The 16,736-nt window shown below is 42.7% G+C and overlaps 1 protein-coding gene across 4 annotated transcripts in view; it reads left to right on the top strand.

Moving 5' to 3' along the window:
- Fry (FRY microtubule binding protein) overlaps positions 1 to 16,736 on the top strand; it is a 404,412-nt gene that overhangs the window by 260,934 nt on the left and 126,742 nt on the right. For all 4 annotated transcript variants that reach the window (XM_057765235.1, XM_057765236.1, XM_057765234.1 and 1 more), the window contains 5 exons: positions 5,067 to 5,170; positions 5,646 to 5,754; positions 7,553 to 7,639; positions 13,192 to 13,363; positions 14,929 to 15,061. In XM_057765235.1, the coding sequence (XP_057621218.1) occupies positions 5,067 to 5,170; positions 5,646 to 5,754; positions 7,553 to 7,639; positions 13,192 to 13,363; positions 14,929 to 15,061 (605 nt within the window). The remainder of the gene's footprint in view (positions 1 to 5,066; positions 5,171 to 5,645; positions 5,755 to 7,552; positions 7,640 to 13,191; positions 13,364 to 14,928; positions 15,062 to 16,736) is intronic.

Below are 16,736 nucleotides of genomic sequence, written 5' to 3'. Positions count from 1 at the left end.
CCATTTTTCAAAAAGAAGAAAACCAGGGGCTGTAGAGATGGCTCAGCAGTGAAGAGCACTGACTGCTCTTGCAGAGAACCCAGGTTCAGTTCCCAGTACCCCCATGGTGGACTCAACAACCACCTGTAACTCCAGTTCCAAGGGATCTGACACCTTGTTCTGGGCCTCAATGGATATCAGAAATACAAGGAGAGAAAAAAAAAATAAAAAAATAAAAAAAAAGAAATACAAGGAGAACACGGATGTACAAGCAGGCAAGACACAATGTGCATAAACTAAAATAAAGAATCTTTATGAATTATTAAAAAACAAAATGCAAATGAAATGAATTCTTCACAGTCACTCTCGCCTGTGTCCAAAGCCATGGCTCCACTTCCTTCTCTGGTACAATGTTTGCTACCATCATTAAAAAAAAAAAAATAAAAATTCTTGCATGTGTTTATACATGTTACCTTGTTTTGTGTTGGTTTTTTTCCCCCAAGACATTTTAAGTTGGGGAAGTACTTAAGATTAATTATGTTATTTTGTCATTTACTGTAATTATATAATAATCTACATGGACCTGATTTCAGCACTGACAATGTCCTGGCTCTAGGAGCTAATTGTGAAATCCAAGATTGCAATCGTTCATTTCCTTCAAGTTGGCAGTGAAATCTAATAGCAGTGGGCAGAGAATGAGGTTTTCAAGTTCTGCACGAAATGCCTTTCAGGGTTGTCAGCAGTTACACTGTGGGCTCTCTCAGACATTCGTCTGAGCACTTAGCAGTCGGTTGCACTGCCCAAAAGCTGCCGTTGCCACTTTCCCTAGTTGGTCTGCTTTTGCAGGTACTAATTCTAGTATTTTATTTTATTTTTTTTTTAATTTATTTTTTTTAAAGATTCTTTTTTTTGTTTTTTATTTTGTTTTGTTCTTTTGTTTTGTTTTTTTGAGACAGGGTTTCTCTGTAGCTTTGGAGCCTGTCCTGGAACTAGCTCTTTTTTTTTTTAATTTTTATTGTTTATTTATTTATTAAAGATTTCTGCCTTCTCCCCGCCACCACCTCCCATTTCCCTCCCCCTCCCCCATCAAGTCCCCCTCCCTCATCATCCCTAAGAGTAATCCGGGTTCCCTGCCCTGTGGGAAGTCCAAGGACCTCCCACCTCCATCCAGGTCTAGTAAGGTGAGCATCCAAACTGCCTAGGCTCCCACAAAGCCAGTACGTGCAGTAGGATCAGAAACCCTTTAAATGCATCTTTTACAGATAGAAAGTGGCCATTTTGTTCAAAACGGCACTAGTCTTTTGTCAACATGATTCAAATCAGAGTTACCTGGGAAAAGGGAACCTCAACTGAACTGGCGCTATCAGATTGGCCAACAGACAAATGGTGGAGCATTGTCTTGATTAGTGACTGATGTAGGTGTGCCATCCCTGGGCTGGTGGTCCTAGATTCTATAAGAAGCAGTCTGAACAAGTCCTGAGGACCAAGCTAGTAAGCAGTGTAAACAGATATTTCTTTGGGCCACCAACTTATAAAAAATGACATGGAGACTTATTATTAATTATGAAAGTTCAGGTTTAATTTAGGCTTATTCTTAAGTTATTTGTTTGTTTTCAAGACAGGGTTTCTCTGTGTAGCCTTGGCTGTCTTGGAACTCACTCTGTAGATCAGGCTGGCTTCAAACGCATATGGACCCACCTGCCTCTTCTTCTGGAGTTCTGGGATTAAAGGCCTGTGCCACTGCCACCCAGCCCTAAGTAGTTCTTATAACTTAACTCATATATTTTCATCTACGTTCCTTTACATGGCTCGGTTACCTTTGTTCTGCACTGTCCATCCTGTTTCCTCTCCCTGTCTCCTTGTTTCTCCTGTGCGCCTTCCCCTCCTTCCTTTCTCTCCCTGGAAGTCCCACCTATACCTCCTGCCTACCTATTGGCCAGTCAGCTTTTTAATTCACCAATCACAGCAATCCATCTTCACACAGTGCAGAAATATCCACTGCAAAGCAGTGTTTCTCCATGGCCTCTGCATCAGTCTCTGCCTCCCCATCCCTGCCTTGATCTCATGAGGGACTGTAAGCTGTAGGCCAAAAGACATGTTCCTTCCCCAAGTTGTTTTCAATCCATGTATTATCAGAGAAATAGAAAGGAACTATAACAGATTTTTTTAACGATGAAGAATGCTTTCTGAATATATTTAATGCATTTGGGGTTAAAATTAAAATATTTTGTATAGTAATTTATTGCAGTGGTCAAAAGAGCCAAGTTGTGTTTGAAACAGTAGGGCAGCTTGCTTTGAAAATGAATGATTTCAAAATTATAGTATTCTTTAGAGCTTCTATAAAAACCTTAAGGGGAAGCTGAGTAAAGGTTACAAACAGCCCCGAAAGGACCTGGGTGCAGACTCAGTCCGTGCTCCCGTACACAGGCATTTTACCCATAGGATGCAGTGGCGTTTCAAATGTATTTAATAAATAAAGCTTGCCTGAAGATCAGAGAGTAAAACAGCCCCACTGGGCAGCCTTACAGACCAGGTAATGGTAACACACACCTTTAATCCCAGTAGCCACACTAGTTTGCCGTAGAAACCAGGCGGTACTTGCCTTTAATCATGGTGGTGCACGCCTTTAATCCAAGCCCTAGAGAGGAATATAAGACCAGAGGAGACAGCTCTCAGACACAGTCTCATTCTGAGATTCCTGGAGGCAGAATCACCATTTCGGACTGAGGTTGAGATAAGAGTCAATGACTGACTGCTTTGCTTTTCGGATCTTCAGGCTGAACCCCAATTTCTCTCTCTCTGGGCTTTTATTAATTGCGCATCAATAGAAGGTCTAAAACAAGAAATTGATAACACTGAGAGGAGCCCATGGGACTGATGCTACGGGGACTGAACCGCATTCCAAACTCCAGCTCCAACGTCAGGGTTAGCCCCACGTCCACTGTCAGCATGAAAAGCTAGGAGCGACCTGATGCGGAAAATGCCCCGTGTCACACGTGGGCACTAAACAGATTCCGTCTGTGAAGAGCTTTGTGTTGTATTCTGTAGACGTCTTACACTCCAGGAAACATGGAAAAGCCACTGGATAGCCAAGACAAAGGCGAGGAGGGGCCTGGGGCAACAGCTCAGTAGTTAAGAGCCCTTGCTGCTTCCAGAGCCCACGTCAGGTGGCTCCTAACCACTTGTAACTCAAGCTCAAAGGGATCTGTTGCCCTCCTCCAGCCTCTACGGGCACCTGCACACATGCGCACTAAAGATAAGTGTCTTTAAAATAAATAAATGTCAGGAAATCCAGGTATGAAAATGGGCACCTGTGATCCCAGCGTTGGGGAGACTGAGGCAGGAGAATTGCCATTTTTCCACACACACATACACCCCACCTTTATCTTGTCTTCTTTCATTTATGAGGATGGCTGTATGCTAATTTCTTGTCCTCCAAATTGTGTAGTAGGGATCATTTTAAATTCTCTTGTCTTGCACAATAACAATATGAGAATATACCAGTGACGCCTAGATATTTTTTAATGTCACATTATTAGTTTCAATTCTATTTAATGAATCAAAGCATTGTATAAATCAGATCATTAACAGGAAAAAATCTCTTTTAAGCTTTGTATATAAGAAGGCACTTCTCAAAAGTTGGATTCCCTGCCCTTCCCTGAGCTAGACTAGTACATGTAACATTTATGTAGAAGGGTAAGCAACTAAGAATATGAAAAATTCTTAAGTTTTTTGGCTTTTAAGTATTAATATGTCTGTTATTTTATTGTTTTTCTTAATCTCATACTGGGTACTGAATTCAAGCAGGCTAGGCAGCCATTTTATCGCTAAGCCCCACCCTCAGCCCACTGTGCCATTTCTTTTGTTTTTACATTGTTTTACAGGTATATATTGTATTTTGAGTTGTATTCTTACACACACCCCATTTCTCCTACTCTCCCTTCCCTTCCCCTGCACCTCCTGTCAATTCTAGCTGTCCCCAGACAATTTCCCTTCTACTTTTATTTAATATACACATATTGACTTTGCGTGACTATGTTAAATTTCAGATCACAAATGAGTGAGGTCGTAAAATATTTGTCCTTCTGAGACTGACTTAATCCACTCAGTTTGATTTTCTCCAGCTGCACCCATTTACCTGCAAACACATAACTTCATCCGTCTTTGTGGCTGAAAGGGAATTCTACTGTGATTAAGCATCACATTTTCCTTATCCATTTCACTGTTGCTGGATGCTGCGTGAATCACTGATGTGGAGGTGTTTCTGTGATGGGACCAGGTCTAGTCCTAGGGCCTCAGTCAAACAGGACCTAGAGTCCTTTGGGTAAATACACAGGAGTAGTAGAGCTGGGTCTGATGGTAGATTTACTTAAAAAGCAGTAGACAGTGGAAGGTAGATATACCAGATATTAAAATATATTATAAGACTTTACTAATTAAACGTTATTCACATTTCAGTAGACAAATAGAACAATAAGTAAATTAATAAACTAGGAGCAGCTATAAATACATACTAATCAACTAATATATAATCATTTTATATAATATTTATTTTATTATGATATAATATGATGTGCTATATTTATTAATAATATTAATAATACAATAAACTAAGCAGGCACAAACACAAAACTCTCTCCCACCCCCGCCTTAAGACACAGGAGCTGTTTTCTCTGTGTCTAGTTTATACCATGGTGTGTGGTACATATTACTCTCAACAGGCATTAGAGAATAATCATATGGTATAGGGGTTATAAAAACTAAAACTATAACAGTATTTACAAGAACATCATCTGTCATGAGAACCACATCCAATTCTTCTGTAAATGCTATGCGATTCTGTTGGTTGCTTGGCCATCTCTTGAGTTTCCATTTTGGCAAAGACAGAATGAGGACTTCCCATGACATTCCTGTCTTGCCGTCACGTTCATAGCCCTCGCGGATGACTTACCCATGACACTGGAAGGCAGATAGCCCAAGGTTGCCTGCCCCCCAACCACACCCGCCTTTCCCAAGCTGCTTAGGGAACACTCTCCTGCCTGGACCACGATCCCACAAGTAATCGTACATTTTGGATTCTGTTACAGAACAAAGACCCCAAGATGGCTCGAGTGGCCCTGGAGTCTCTCTACAGGTTACTCTGGGTTTACATGATCCGAATCAAATGTGAAAGCAATACTGCGACTCAGAGGTAAGGACAGGTGCGCCCCCGCGACCCTGCTCCTGGGGTCGGCCTTGGAACCGCACTGCTCAGCCCTTGCGCGGGCTGCTCGCCTTCCTTGTTGCCTACCCTATGCCAGTGAAAACATGCTCAGAGCTGATGGTTCCTGCAAGGCCTCGGCCTCGGAGCTTCACCACTGCCTTCGCAGCCTTTGCCAAAGCATTGTCCTCCGCCAGGACTGATAGGGTCTGCGGCTGGGCGGCATTTGGTGTGCTGAGGAAGGAAGCAGCTGTCTGTTGTTTTCCAACTGCCCTGGATTTTTTTTTTCCTGAAGAAAAAAAAGAAAAAGAATGTCTTCATAGAGTAATTATGCTAATAGGAAGGGTTTGGTTCTTTTCTTTTCCCCCTTCTGATACTAAGATAGGATGAAATGCGAACATCTCCCCGACAGCTAAATCTCAGCCAATCTCCCTTGTTTTCTCTTTTTCCTGCCCTTATCTTCCAGCCGACTCATAACCATCACCACCACGCTTTTCCCCAAAGGGTCCCGCGGCGTAGTGCCCAGGGATATGCCTCTGAACATCTTCGTGAAGATTATCCAGTTCATCGCCCAGGTAATGCACACATCGCTGCCCGTCTCCTTCAGGGGAAGTAAGAAACGAAACAGGCCATAGTAATCCTAATGTGTCCAGACTTCTCAGGAAGGGGGCTCGTGTGCCCACACAGCTTACTGTCTTGCTTCAGTCAGATGTACACATCAAGTGCCTTCAGCAGCTAAGAGAGATGAGAGATGGAATTTTAGCGATTTGTCTAGGTCAGAGACTACCAGGAAAGCCGCCTGTAGCACTGATGAGATCCTGGGTTGGTCCTGGCACTGACAGAAAAGAGAAGACTTTAGTGACAAGAACTCTTGGTTCTCCTGTCCCACGTTCCCCAGATCTCTGCTCTGTACTAAGTCAAGAGGAATCAAAAGGTCTAGGATCTGACAGAAATTTAGTTTTTTTTAAAAAGGCAGTCTAGTAAAATTGAAGAATCAATGTCAATTCTCTAATTTTCCTCTTTGAGGAGAAAATAATTCCATGGGGAAATTAGCATTTACCAGTTTTATCCTTTGCTCAAAGCTATTCTAGGCACTTTGCACATGAATTAATTTACTTTGAAAAGAGATTTCAGTGATATTAAAGCTAGTGTGGCTGTAATTTATTATTTACTAAAATTTTTACTTGGGGGGAGGGGTTGGTGAACTGAACCCGAGACCCCTCTGGTGCCAGGTGTACACACCGAGTCCACTGTTTTATTTATTTATTTTTGAAACAGTGTCTCATTTTTTAACCTTGACTGGCCTCTAACTAGCTCTGTAGAACAGGGTTACCTCCAACTCACAATCCTCCTGTGTCTGCCTCCCACATGCTAGAATTAAGCACACATACCTGGCTGCCTTTTTCTCTTAAAAATACTTAGTGGGTACAATCTTTGACCCCCTTTTTGACCTCTGCAGGTTTCCTGTCCTAGCCTGGCCTTTGTCACTAGCAAACCTTTTACCTCAAACCAAAGAACATCTTCCATCTTGGTTTCTTTATCTCAAAAGCTACGGTAGAGATTCTTGCCTGGTATGCCACAGAATATTATATGCTCAAAGGAGACTATCAGTCTGCAAATGTTGCTGAAGTGCTTGCTGCTGCTATTCATATAAAGATGTAAGATTCGGTGCACAGGCTGCTTGATATCTAGCAGATCTCTCTATTGGGGCCCTGAGAGACTTCTTTAATATGGATCCTTAGAGAAAGTGTACACGGAAAATTTCATAGGACTTTTCTAAATGTGGTCACGAGGTATATGTGCTTTGGCTATTCTGGAATACTGTACAGATAACGAACATGTCCTATCATAATAGTTACTGACTTGTATGGCCAGGCCCCACCTTAAATGGTATGTCTTGTGTCTTAAATCTTCTTCCCCCACCCCCGGATTAATTTTTATGTATGAGCCAGAGGATGTTTTCAAAGTTAAAGAACAAAGGAAAATGGTCATTTTGTAGTGATATCATTAAAAATATATTTCTCAGCTGAGTTTCAAAAAGTTACCAACATGTATAGGACAAGGGGGAAGAATCTAGGCCGTTTTGGGGTCCAGATGCCCAAGGGGTGTATGTTTTTTGTGTTTGGTTCTGTGGCTCCAGCCTCCCTGTGCTCACAGAGCTGATTCTATGCACTACTCAAGGAATTGCACCTCCTCAGACAATTCCTATACACCCGATCTTCCTTCGGGGGCTCCCCATGACCCATAAAAATTAGGAAACACCCCAGCTGCATATGGGGAAACTTGCATGTTGTGCTAAACTCGGCATTCTGCATTTTTATTTCGTTTGTTTCCTCCCACCCCACTCCTCCACTCCACGCCACCCCCCTCCAGGAGCGTCTGGACTTTGCAATGAAGGAAATCATTTTCGACTTTCTTTGCGTGGGAAAGCCAGCCAAGGCTTTTAGCCTCAACCCAGAGGTATGAACTACTAGTCTGTGCAAACCTTATTCACAGAGCCCAGACCTTTGCTCTGAAAGTCTAGGGGGGCTCGGGTGGGGAAGGAGCGGTACCTCTAAAGGGTCTTAAGACACAGAAACTATATTCTTCTGTGTACTGCTTTGGGCATCGTTTTTTTTTTGTTTGTTTGTTTGTTTTGTTTTGTTTTAAGGAGTAAATTTTGAGGTGAACTGCTTCAGGATGCCCATGCGCTGTAGTCTTCTGCTCTTGTCAAAGGGAATCATCCTTGCCCCAAAGAGTGCGGTGACAAAGATTAGCTAGTGTTGGAATGTGATGAGGCAGATGAGTAAACACAGGGAGTGGTGAGATTCCTCCAACATAGTGAAATTAAATAACCAAGTTGACAAACGCGCTTCCATGACAGCATGCCAGCTCAAGGTCCCGGCACCTCACGGAGATGAGTCCCTGGTGGGTGTACATCACTGTGGGGATCTAGGCTCAGCAAATGAACGGCAATTCGGTCTTAACCTTTTCAACACCAGCAGCCCCTAGATACATGCCGGCCAAGCGGCCTCTTTGCAGCCCTTTCTCTGTGAGATTATGAAAAGCACACTGGACCGAAAGCCAGAAGCTAGTTTTGCCACTTGTCGTGGGCTCAGCTTCTTTTTCTAGCCATGTGACCTCTGCTTCTGACCCTCGGCTTGTCCTCTGTTAAAATGAGCAAGTACTTTTCTAGGTCCCTGCACAGAAGCTTGATACTGGAACTAACTCATTACAAACTAAAAGGGCATGGAGGAGAAAGAAAGCGAGGCCAGGGAAAGAAATCCCATACCGTAGAGACTACTGACTGCTTCTCTCTGCCCTCACTGTGACAGCCTGCTCCTTCTTCTGGTCATTACAGGAAGGGGCTTAGAGGCTGAGCACAGCTCCTGAGCTGCCCCTACATCCCCTGCCCCTTCCCATCGTACCCTGAACCCTCCTTGTTGCCACATTTCTGCTAACAGAATAAGAAACTAAAATGTGGGAGTTTCTTGTTGTGGCTGATGACCTCACAGGCCTCTGGAATGGCTGCCGTCACAGTCAGCAGGTCAGGAGAAAGTCAAAACCAGGGGCCCCATCGAGGTCCAGAGCTGGGCAATAGCAGAATTCTCACGTGGGCAACATGTCCGACATCTTCTTCATAGCTCAGTAGTTACAAATTTACTATTTTAACAATTCTCAGAATTACTGGATTACTTATACTAGTCAAGGTTTCTATTGCCACAATGAAACACCATGACCAAAAGCAAGCTGGGGAGGACAGGGTTTGTTTGGCTTATGCATCCTTATTGTAGTTTATCATTGAAGGAATCAGACAGGAGCTCAAGTAGGGCAGAAACCTTGAGGGTCACAAAGCTAAAATTTAAACTGCCAGGTTTGGCAGTAAATGCCTGTCTTAGTTAGGGTTTCTGTTGCTGTGAAGAGATACCATGACCACGGCAACTCTACAAAGGAAAACATTTAATTGAGATGGTGGCTTATAGTGTCAGAGGTTAGTCCATTATCATCACGGTGGGGCGCCTGGTGGCATTCAGGCACACATGGTACTGGGTAGATCTTGATCAGAATGCAACAGGAAGTAGACTGTGTGTCACACTGAGGGAAGCTTGAGCAAAAGAGACCTCAAAGCCTGGCCACACAGTGACACACTTCCTCCAACAAGGTCACACCTACTTCAACAAGGCCACACCTCCTAATATTGCCACTGCCTTTGAGAGCTATTTTCTTTCACAACACCACAGTGCCTTTGCCCACTGGATCATCTTGCCCGCTCTCTTCTACGTCTCTTCCTCTTGTAGAAGCATAGAAGAATCTGCCTATTACTAACTGACAGCTATAAGCCCAAAAGGTTACATGTGACTGGCACATCCAGCATATCTCCAGAGACGAACATGACTGGAGCAGCAAGGGAATGAAGCAAAGATAAACACAGAGGGAAACAGGACAGAAAGCTGGGATTTCTGTGGTCCAGGCCCTTGGCAAAGAAGCTGCAGCACTCTGGAAGTTCCGAGTGTTTATTATATAGAGTTGAACAGCAAGGCAGCAGTAGCATACAACTGGACAAAGGAAACAGGGTTATTGCTTCTAGATAAACAAGGAGATCCTTGGATCAAGAGGCGAGGTTTAGCTGCTCTTGCTCTGTAAACATCTCACAAGGAGACTATAGTAGTTGTGTTCTGCCCACACTGTCAGCACTCACACTCAGCCAGCTGAGGCAGTCTTTACCATTTTCCTCTGTGGGTCTGAGGCTCTGGGGTCTTTGACATGGCCCGCTCAGGTCAACACACACATTCGCACAGGATTTCGCACGTGCAAGCTTCCTCCGTTCCGTACACACTGCCCCTTGAGAAGCAGGCACTCTGTGGTCAGTGAAGGAGAAGCTGCACAGCCGATGAAAACGCTGCTGCTGGAGACGGTTTCTCAGAGAGCAGCCAGGCTGGCCCTTCGGGAGCTGCTTACTGGTGTAATGTTTTATCACATAGGGTCTCACATTGGCCTTGAACTTGCTGTATTGCCGAGCAAGACTGTAAGCGCTTGATCATCCTGTCCCAGCCTCTGAAGTATAGCAACTACAAGCAAACACCATCCTCCCTGGCTCCATGTTTCTTAAATCATCTTGTGTAACAAGGCTCAGAGACCTACAGGGATATCTTAAAACCAAGTTTGTCAAACACAACTCAGCAATTAGGTAGTTTCTAGGTAATAGCCATACTTGGTTTGGGCCTGTCTATGTACTGGATACATGTCCATCATCATGAGAAGTGCGTATCTATGAGATGCACTTTTGAGTGGTCATTTTCTCTCATTTTTGCCCTGATCTAAAAGAACATGGAACTGGAGATTTTATTCAATGCTGGAGGCAATAAAAGAAGAAATAAAGTACTGACAGGCTGGAAATGAAAATACAAAAAGTTTTTTCATTGATGAGCAAATACAGTGCAAAGAAGCCGTGCATGGCTGAACACACCTGTGATCCCACAGCAGTTGAGAGATGGAAGCATGAAGATCAGGAGTCAGTTACATAGGGAGTTCAAGGCCAGCCTGGGCAACATGAGACCCTGTAACAAGAAGAACAATGTTAGCACAAATAAAGATGTCACTTGTTTTAAAAAAGAAAGAAAATATCAAATGATTTGGAGTTGATGCATGACTTTAGGAAGATTTCAGGATACAAGATAAATAAGTAATATATTTATATATCCTAGTAATGAATAAACAAATTAAATAATTTACAGTATTGATGAAAAGAAAGTAGCCAGAAATAAAATAGACAAAATGTGTAAACTACTTATGTTTTTTTTATTTCAAAAACTAAAAAATATTGAACAAAGGCAAAGATCCAAATAGGTAGAGATAAGTACTGTCTATAGCAAATCAAAAGACTGGCCATTGTTGAGTTCTCTTACCCTTAACTGACTTAAATGTTTTAAGTTATCATCTTAATAATAATCTGGCTTGTATTCCCTATAGCTTCTCTTAAAATTAAATTTGATATGGGACATCAAAATACTAAAATAACATAATTCAGAAACAGGAGACTAGCATAGTCTGATTTTAAGGCCTAATATAAAATCAGTATAAAAGTGGGGGTGGATTTTTTAAAAAGGACCGATGAGGATGGGAGATTAGAAATAGAGCCACACAGGAATGGTTGGCTGATTTCCAATTATGGGAATATAGTCACTGAGTAAAAGTCTTTCCACTAAGTGGTGCTGGGCAATTGGATGTGCACCTTGCAAAACGACAAATTCCAGTCCACAGTTTTCACTGTAAGCAGAAAAAAAGCTCGAAATGGATTGTGCAACCTAAATATAAACCCAACACTGTAAATCTTCCAGGAAAAAATAAAAGTGCAAACTTTTGTGACCCTCGAATGAGCAAAACTTTTTAGAACACAAAAATCAAAAATCACAGAAAGCCAATAAATTGAGTATATGCTTTCAAGTTTGCATTTGGTAGGAGTCATAGCATGGGAGAAAATATTTTCACATCCCCCATGAGGTTCTCCTTTCCAGATTATACAAAGAACTCTTGTAATCAATAATTTGAAAATAAACATCGCATTTCTTTCTTTTTTTTTAATTTTTTTATTAATTAATTTATTTAATTATTAAAGATTTCTGCCTCTTCCCCGCCACCACCTTCCATTCCCTCCCCCTCCCCCAATCAAGTCTTCCTTCCTTCTCAGCCCAAAGAGCAAGCAGGTTTCTCTGCCCTGTGGGAGGTCCAAGGACCACCCACCTCCATCCAGGTCTATTAAGGTGAGCATCCAAACTACCTGGGCTCCCACAAAGCCATTACGTGCAATAGGATCAAGAACCCATTGCCATTGTTCTTCAGTTCTCAGTAGTCCTCATTGTCCGTTATGTTCAGCGAGACCGGTTTTGTCCCATGCTTTTTCAGACCTCGGCCAGCTGGCCTTGGTGAGTTCCCGATAGAACATCCCCATTGCCTCAGTGTGTGGGTGCACCCCTCGCAGTCCTGAGTTCCTTGCTCGTGCTCACTCTCCTTCTGCTCCTCCTTTGGATCGTGAGACTTCAGTCCAGTGCTCCAATGTTGGTCTCTGTCTCTGTCTCTGTCTTCTTTCATCGTCTGATGAAGGTTAATATTCAGGAGGATGCTTATATGTTTTTCTTTGGGTTCACCTTCTTATTTAGCTTCTCTAGAATCACGAGTTATTGTCTCAATGTCCTTTATTTATGGCTAGAAACCAAATATGAGTGAGTACATCCCATGTTCCTCTTTTTGGGTCTGGCTTACCTCACTCAGGATAGTTAAACATCGCATTTCTAAAGTGAACAAAATCAATAACCCCTTCATCCAAGAAGAGACAGAACAGCCAGTAGGCCTGTGAGATGGTCAATGGAGGTGATCCCCAGGGAAATTTCAGGTAAAAATGATGATGAGATGCACTGGGGACAGGAGCTGGAGCAGCAAGGCCTTAATCCTGTTTCATTGACAGTGATACAGAGAGCAGATGCTGCGACCTGCCTTGAACGAGCTCCGTGGTTCAGCTGAACTTTACAAGTTCACGTCCCCATGTGTTTCCGTAGGTTTGATGACTTTCCGTTTCTAAAATTTATTCTCAAACTTGCTGGCCTTTGTAATCAGAGATCAATAACAGATAGTGGCTGGCTGTGGGAGGCAGAAGCAGGTGGATCTCTGAGAGCTGAGGCCCGCCTGGCCTACATAATGAATTCCAGGCCAGCCAGGGCCACATAGTGACTAGTTCATCTCAAAATAAGTAAAATAATCAGAGATATTTAATTTGTGGTTCATATTTGGAACTCAGTATCTTCACACTGTCTTTGGATTAAAACCTATGGTGTCCCTTTCTATGAAGCATTGAGTCAGTTGTGGGACTCAGTTTAACTTAATGCAGCCGCTTCCAGGATGAGGACCTCTTTGCTGCTCTCCCTCCACACACAGACGCACTAGGAATTTGGTGACCATCTTCCTGGCTGTTTCCCCATGACTAATCCTATCGGATTGTTCTAGTTGACGGGGTCTTTGCTTGCTTCATTCTTTTACAGAGAATGAACATCGGTTTGCGCGCATTCTTGGTGATCGCCGATAGCTTACAACAGAAGGACGGTGAGCCGCCCATGCCGGTCACAGGAGCTGTGCTCCCATCAGGAAACACCCTGAGAGTAAAGAAAACATATTTGAGTAAGACGCTCACGGAAGAGGAAGCCAAAATGATAGGTGGGTATGGATCCCTGAAAAAAACACGCTCAGCTCCTTGCTGGAAGTGAGAGGAACTCAGAAAAAAAAAAAAAAAAAAACACCAAATCTTTGCCAAGTAGCAGTGAGACATTCCTACACTGTTGTGGTGACGGATTCCTGCTGGGGTCTGATCCTGGAGCCCTTTAAACTCCTTAGGACTTCCTGGTAAATATTTTTGCCATTTTGTGTTGGCCTTTCGTCTGGGTCCTTGTAAACATCTAATATTGGTTATTGGTTAACTACAGTGTACAGTAAGTTTCCAACAATCTTATTTATGATTTGTTCATTAAATTATTTTTCAAAGAAAATTTCTTTCTTTTATTGAGTAACACTGGTCTAATTTGTATTGTAAGATGCCAATTCCCACAAGCACTTCAGGAGAACTTTTTTTCTCTGATATGTCTTCCTGAATCCTAAATTCCAAAGATATAAAAGAAACATGTGCAGAAGTCTTCACTTTAACGTTAGTTTTGTTATAGTCGATGAGTTCAAAAGACTTTATGCATGAGAAATGGCTACTTACTTTGTTAAAGTGTGATGTCAATTTTGTTTGATATGTGGTGTGTGTGTGTGTTTGTGTGTGTGTTGTCGTCTAACTATAGTAATACTCATATCACTCTCAAATGAGAGCAATACATTTCCCTCATCTTAAAGTTTATAAGTGGAGTCAATTTGTTTATTTTACTAATGAATCTGCCCACCCATTTCGGGCAACAATATACAATTGTTAAACTCTTAACCCCAAATGAGAATTATCACTTATTCATGTAATTGCTAATGCTAGTGGGTTTTCTTGTTAATCAGAAGCAAATCAAAATTCAAAAGCAAAATTGGTTACTTTAACTTTTATGGAGAACATTTCTCATTGAAATATTACAATTAGGAGGGCTGGAGAGTTGCCTCATTGGTTAAGAGCACTGGCTGCTCTTGCCAGGGACCCAGGGTGGGTTCCCAGCACCCACATGGCAGCTCACAACTGCCTGTAACTATAGTCCATAGGACCCAGTGCACTCTTCTGACCTCCACAGGTACTACACACATGTGGTCATGTGGTGCAAAAATACATACAGACAAAAGTACTCACATAAATAAAATAAAAAGTAAACAAACATTTTTTTTTTTTTTTTTTTTTTTTTGGATTTTTCGAGACAGGGTTTCTCTGTAGCTTTTGAGGCCTGTCCTGGAACTAGCTCTTGTAGACCAGGCTGTCCTCGAACTCACAGAGATCCGCCTGCCTCTGCCTCCCGAGTGCTGGGATTAAAGGCGTGCGCCACCACTGCTCGGCTAAAGTAAACAAACATTTAAAAAGCATTACAACTCTTGTTTAGTAAGTTGAAACAGTTATTTGGCGAGCGCCGGCAAAGTGCAAGGCAGTGCATGAGAACTAGGCAGGCAAAAATGGAACCGCCCTCAGCCCTTCTGTTCAAGGAAATCCCAGATGCAGAGGACCCTCCTTGAAGAGGCAATTTTGCGGCACCTGGGTAAAGCAGGATACGATTCTTTGTTACATTTAGTTAAAAGTGTGATTAACGCGTGTTTTTCAGGAATGTCATTGTATTACTCTCAAGTCCGCAAGGCCGTCGGCAACATCCTGAGACACCTTGATAAAGAAGTGGGACGTTGCATGATGCTGACCAACGTCCAGATGCTAAACAAAGAGCCGGAAGACATGATCACGTGAGTACCGCCAAGGCGGCTCACGGGCTGCGGGATCCGAGCGGACGTTCCTCTTGTCTTCTACTCAACTCGGGTTCTAGGGGTGGTGAAACATATGTAGCAATGTTATTTGCTTGAAAGCCAGTTCAAAGCTGAGGTTGGCCTCTTTTGGTTAAATCTTGAGTACCATTAAGCCGGCAAGTTAGAAAATGGGGCTTGCAGCTCATTACTGATCCATAAAAGGGCATCTTGTACCTTTCTTTGAGCCGGAATCTCACCATTGTAGCCCTGGCTGACTTGGAATTCACTATGTAGGCCAGGCTGGATAGTCTTCTGCCTCTGTCTCCTGAGTGCTGGGACTAAAGACATGTGCCCCCCTCAACTCATGCCAACTATTTTAACTGGTGCTTCAACTTTTTTGTAAGGTTCTTCTTTCTTTATAATCAACCAGCTTGAAAACCCCAAATAAGGCTAAGAATTTTCTTTTCAACTAAAAATTTAAGACAGATTTGAGTGGAAAATAGCTTGTTTCTTTTTTTTCTTTCTTTAAGGAGGAATTTCAGGGAACCACACAAACATTTAGAAGAGGGTAATGGGAAGAGCCGGCTGGTCTGAGGTAGTGTTTGAGGCAGATCCACCACTCTCCCTGCCCCGGGCAAGGGATTCACTTGATCATGGCACACAGTATTTTGCGTAATCCCCATTCCTTATTTCTTTTGTGCCACATTAAAAAAAAAAAGAAAAGAAAAAAGAAAAAGAAAAAAGCTTGGCAGTGGTGGTTCACACCTTTAATCCCAGCACGTGGGAGGCAAAGGCAGGTGGATCTCTGTGAGACTGAGGTCAGCCTGGTCTACAGAATGAGTTTTAGGATAGCCAGAGCTACAGAGAAAAACCCTGTCTCAAAAAACCAAAATAAATAAATAAAATAACTAATAAAAAATTTTAACATCTGCTAATAAATTTCCTTTTTCAAAAGTATATCCCTTTGGGGGACATTCACATGCTCCCATAAAATCCTATGTTAATAAAAAGCCTATGTTAATAAAAAGAAACCATGTGTCCATTTGGTTTCTAATGTAGGCTTGCTTTGCCGGTTGAAAACGGATGGCAGAGTTCCCCGTACACTTTAGGCTGCCCGGGGTCATCTGTCTTCCGATAGGTAAGAAAAAGATCCCAGCTGTTGAAAACATCTGGTGATCAAGGCAGGGATACTGGATAGACACCTGTCTGCTGCAGATGACGAACGTGGAGCTATCATTAGGGTGTCAGCAGTTATTGAGGGTGTCGGGTGATGGCATCTCTGTCTAGGTGGGAAACCACAGTGGACGCTCCTCCTCTCTGCAGGCTTCCTTCAGATCATGCAGAAGGTCCTTGGGAAAGGAGAGGAAACAACCCATGGCTATCCACACTCGTGTTTGATTTTCCTTCTGTGAGGGGAATATTTAAAGGCTTGGCTTGACTGTGTTCTTTAGTATTTTCTTTGCAGTGCTAGGGCAGGACCTCAGACCTTGCACATGCTTGGAAAGGATGCTGATCACTGGGATGTTTCCCAGTCCTGTATTCATTTTTTAACATTTATTTTTATCTTTTGTGTGTGTGTGTGTGTGTGTACACATGTGTGCATGCACACAGTGAGTATATAAGTGCATTGCCTTTTGACACCAGAAGAGGGAGATCATAACCCCCTAGAGCTGAA

The sequence above is a fragment of the Chionomys nivalis genome, chromosome 3, assembly GCF_950005125.1.
Source record: "Chionomys nivalis chromosome 3, mChiNiv1.1, whole genome shotgun sequence".
Taxonomy (NCBI): domain Eukaryota; kingdom Metazoa; phylum Chordata; class Mammalia; order Rodentia; family Cricetidae; genus Chionomys; species Chionomys nivalis.
The sequence above is the reverse complement of the archived record's forward strand: the minus strand, read 5'-3'. Positions and strand labels throughout refer to the sequence as shown.